Below are 3,402 nucleotides of genomic sequence, written 5' to 3' on the forward strand. Positions count from 1 at the left end.
TTCTAATGAATGTGAGTTTCTAAATAACTTTAAAGTTTAAGCGTACAGGCAAAGGTTATATAAGGCAAGATTTTGCAATTTGAATTTACTACAACAAGCATGAATCGAACAGAAAAATAAAACTGCTTTGAAGTGTGTTATACAGAACCAGATATTCTATTGGTCCATGTCCAACAATGAAACAAGCCACCATCTTATATGAGTCGTAATTAGCGCCCTCAAGCTGCATTGAGACTCCAGGAATCCTCCAAAAAACAAGACATCAATCATCATGATCTTCCAAAGATGTGTAGATCATCCTGCACCAAAAACCATTAGTAAGAATAATAACTTAACAGCATTTCCTTTTAAAGAACATTGGCCCTTTCTCTGCTAGTCATCATACCAAAATAAGGATAGGAAAAGGATAAAAACAAGATAGAAGAGTTTGACAAGCCGTTGCTTCTTTTCCTTAGAGAGCAAGTTGAATATCTCTGTAACATCAACCAGATGTTTTCCTTGTCTATATCTGTTCAAAGGGAAAAAAAATATGTAATTAGCAACACCATGCTAAGCACATTCCAGAGCATACTAAGATAATAAGTATATTAAAGCATGAAAACAAGTCGTCCTTTAATCCCCCTCTAACTACAAGAAACCATTAACTAAACAAAAATGGTAGCTGGGACACACACAAATCCTACTAGGTGATTTCGATGACAAACTGATGCTGAACTCTACAACAAGAAACTCCTTTATTTGACAAGCAAGGGGCATCCAAGGTGCATAGACTGTCCTAAAGAACTCGGGTAAAGAGTAACTAAATTTTGGATACCAAATCATTCCCTTAAGTAACATGGAAGAGATTTAAGTAGCAAACAAATCTAAGAATGTAGCCTGATTATCAATTATATAAACGGATAAAGCAAGTTTCCCCTACTGAGTTCATTTTTGTGTGGTGAATCATGCCTACATCATTCCTTTGACTGATTTACAATATTAGGGATGTTAAGTGCTATTTTCGAGTTTGGTTCAGTTTGAGAATCAAACTCCATTAAATTATCCCTCACTAATCCTTAAAAGTTAGAAACCAAACTAAACTGCTTGTCCCATTTCATTTGGATTTACGAATTCCAACAAAAACTAAACCAACTATAATGATCTTTTACAATACATGTATTAAAGAATAATAACATAAAGTTCATAGTTCTACACCTAGATAGATAGTAGAAGATGGAGGATACAGAGCGAGATTCACAGAAGAAAAAAACAACTCGAGGCCTATTGACTTCTCATACAAGAGAAATTGACAATCACCCCCCAGCCCTTTTTTCCAGTGAACAAATACCATGAAAAAGAATGAACAAACTTTCGATATGGTAAAAAATTTGGTTAACCGGTATGGTTTGATTCTCTTACACTCCTATACTTGAACGAAAGTGCAGAATAATGCAAAGAACCCAAAATCAAATCCAAACTACTCTTGAACAGAATATTACACTTCGTAACATATAGGCTGCTCAGCAACTCCATGAAGTGTAAACTGAACTTACATTATTATATCAATCAAATTGCCTTGTATCATGCCTGGCCAGTCACATTACTTCAATTCCAAAGAATGCAAAGATTAAAATTTTTAATTCAATCTGCCATCCACTCTTAGCGTACAGACATGGATTGTTTTCACTTAGATGTTTTCTTAAAGCCATTATACTCATTAACCGCTATATTGCATGAACGATAAACTTGGATTACTTCTAAATTTGATAGAAAACTTACAGTCTCACGTTGTAGTAGAGGTAAGGAGCGCAGAACAGTGACATTATCCAATGCCCTGTGACGAGGTAGAAGCCGCATAAAACACCTAGTATAATGTATTCAGGCAATACTACTTTGTTTATTCGAGATGAGGAATCATATGGATTTATATAATCAAATTCAAGGTCTGCCAGGCACATTAACTGCAACAAATGTTAAACATCACACCAGTCAGATTATACCAACAATAAGATGAAAGCACACCAAATTCATTAGACTCCTGGAGAACATATCAATGACAAAACACATTTTGGTGGTAATAACACTTAACAATCTTCAGAAGCAGAAACATAAAAGTAACAAAACATGACATAAAGTTAGATGAGGCTCCTAACTTCTGGAATATACAATTGATCAAGTGAAGACGTGAACACATAAAACATCAGAAAACTAGTAGATAGACCTCTTTCCAAAATTATAATACGCACATATGTAATGTAACCTAACCATACAAGCATCAATCTTTGACCCCCCACGGTTTAATTAAAATTGAATGTTCATATATTTGTTAATTGAGTATCATAAAAACTCTGACATATTCATTTTGTTCGTTGATGTACATCTTCTGAGGAAATACTCGACCAAGACCCTTACCTATAAAAATGTTGCGAAACTTTTTACACCGCATAAGAACCCGTATGCACATAATTTTCATCTCAAGTGTATTCGATTGAAATTGGTAAGTATTTTTTTTCCTCGACTTTTTTAAAATACGAATTGACTTCATACTCTTATTACCTATAGCAATCAAAGCTACACGTGGAACAATCAAGCATACACCCTGTTGAATGTTTGAACTAAAGAACCAATTTTTGGATGATGGGGCGCTTTAAATTGCTCTGAAGTTGACTTTAACAAGATATTGAAAAGGAAAAAAAAAAAACACAATCAAAAAGTATGAGTTAGGGCTTTTGGGATTGACCTGGTAAATGACGAGTACAATTAAGGCAATAAGGATAAAGAAGGAGATGAGCCACGCAAATATATCAGCCATGCTCCCTCCCTTCTCCTCTTTCTCTGGTTTTCGATTTCAGTTGCAGCACAACGCGTTCGAAACATGCGATGTTAATTGACACGATGGCAGTAGAAAGAGCTCGGACGCAGGGTGCACCTCACGAGAAGGAATACAGTAAAGAAACCTCGAAGGGTTTGGATTCGGCAGACAGACAAACACTCGGAGAAGCTAAGAATCGTGTGCCAACTTCACCATTTAAGGGTCCTTGCCAGTCCAACCGGGAAAAGAAAGGAAACAGTAAACCCTTTTATAAAGAATAAAAACTGAAAATAAAATCTTCATCTTTAATTTAAGTCAGGGCAATACAAATATTTTTACAATAACTTTAATTAGATTTAAAATACGTAATAAAATAATAAATAAATAACAAATCGGTGAAAAAAATAATACTTGAATTATATCAAAATATTATAAAAATTAGATTTAATATTTTGTATTAGGAAATTGGACGAAATCACTTACCTGATTACTTATTTGAAAGAATATATTTAAGGTTAAACCTCTTTTTTCCTATTTATATAGATTTTTTCCAGTTCGATAATTGTTATTTTATAAATTCCAATTGAGTCCTAGATAGTGTTAATTTGAAT

The 3,402-nt window shown here is 34.0% G+C and overlaps 1 protein-coding gene across 1 annotated transcript; it reads right to left on the reverse strand.

Moving 5' to 3' along the window:
• On the reverse strand, window positions 1-3,052 carry LOC124828948 (Cornichon family protein). Its single transcript, XM_047302346.2, has 4 exons — window positions 2,720-3,052; window positions 1,759-1,940; window positions 386-508; window positions 1-299 (listed from the first exon to the last, which is right to left on the reverse strand). The coding sequence occupies exons 1-4, from the start codon at window positions 2,789-2,791 to the stop codon at window positions 263-265; spliced, it is 414 nt and encodes a 137-aa protein (XP_047158302.1). The 5' UTR covers window positions 2,792-3,052; the 3' UTR covers window positions 1-262.
• Window positions 3,053-3,402: the final 350 nt, after the last annotated feature.

This window comes from Vigna umbellata, chromosome 1, assembly GCF_029865625.1.
Source record: "Vigna umbellata cultivar VRB3 chromosome 1, Vumbellata_1.0, whole genome shotgun sequence".
NCBI classification, from domain to species: Eukaryota; Viridiplantae; Streptophyta; class Magnoliopsida; order Fabales; family Fabaceae; genus Vigna; species Vigna umbellata.

Coding starts and splice junctions, on each gene's coding strand:
- LOC124828948 (XM_047302346.2), bottom strand. CDS start 2,791: ATGGCTGATATATTTGCGTGGCTCATCTCCTTCTTTATCCTTATTGCC. Junction 1,941..2,719: donor TTGTACTCGTCATTTACCAG/GTCAATCCCAAA, acceptor CATTTGTTGCAG/TTAATGTGCCTGGCAGACCT. Junction 509..1,758: donor CTCTACTACAACGTGAGACT/GTAAGTTTTCTA, acceptor CCCTTTGAACAG/ATATAGACAAGGAAAACATC.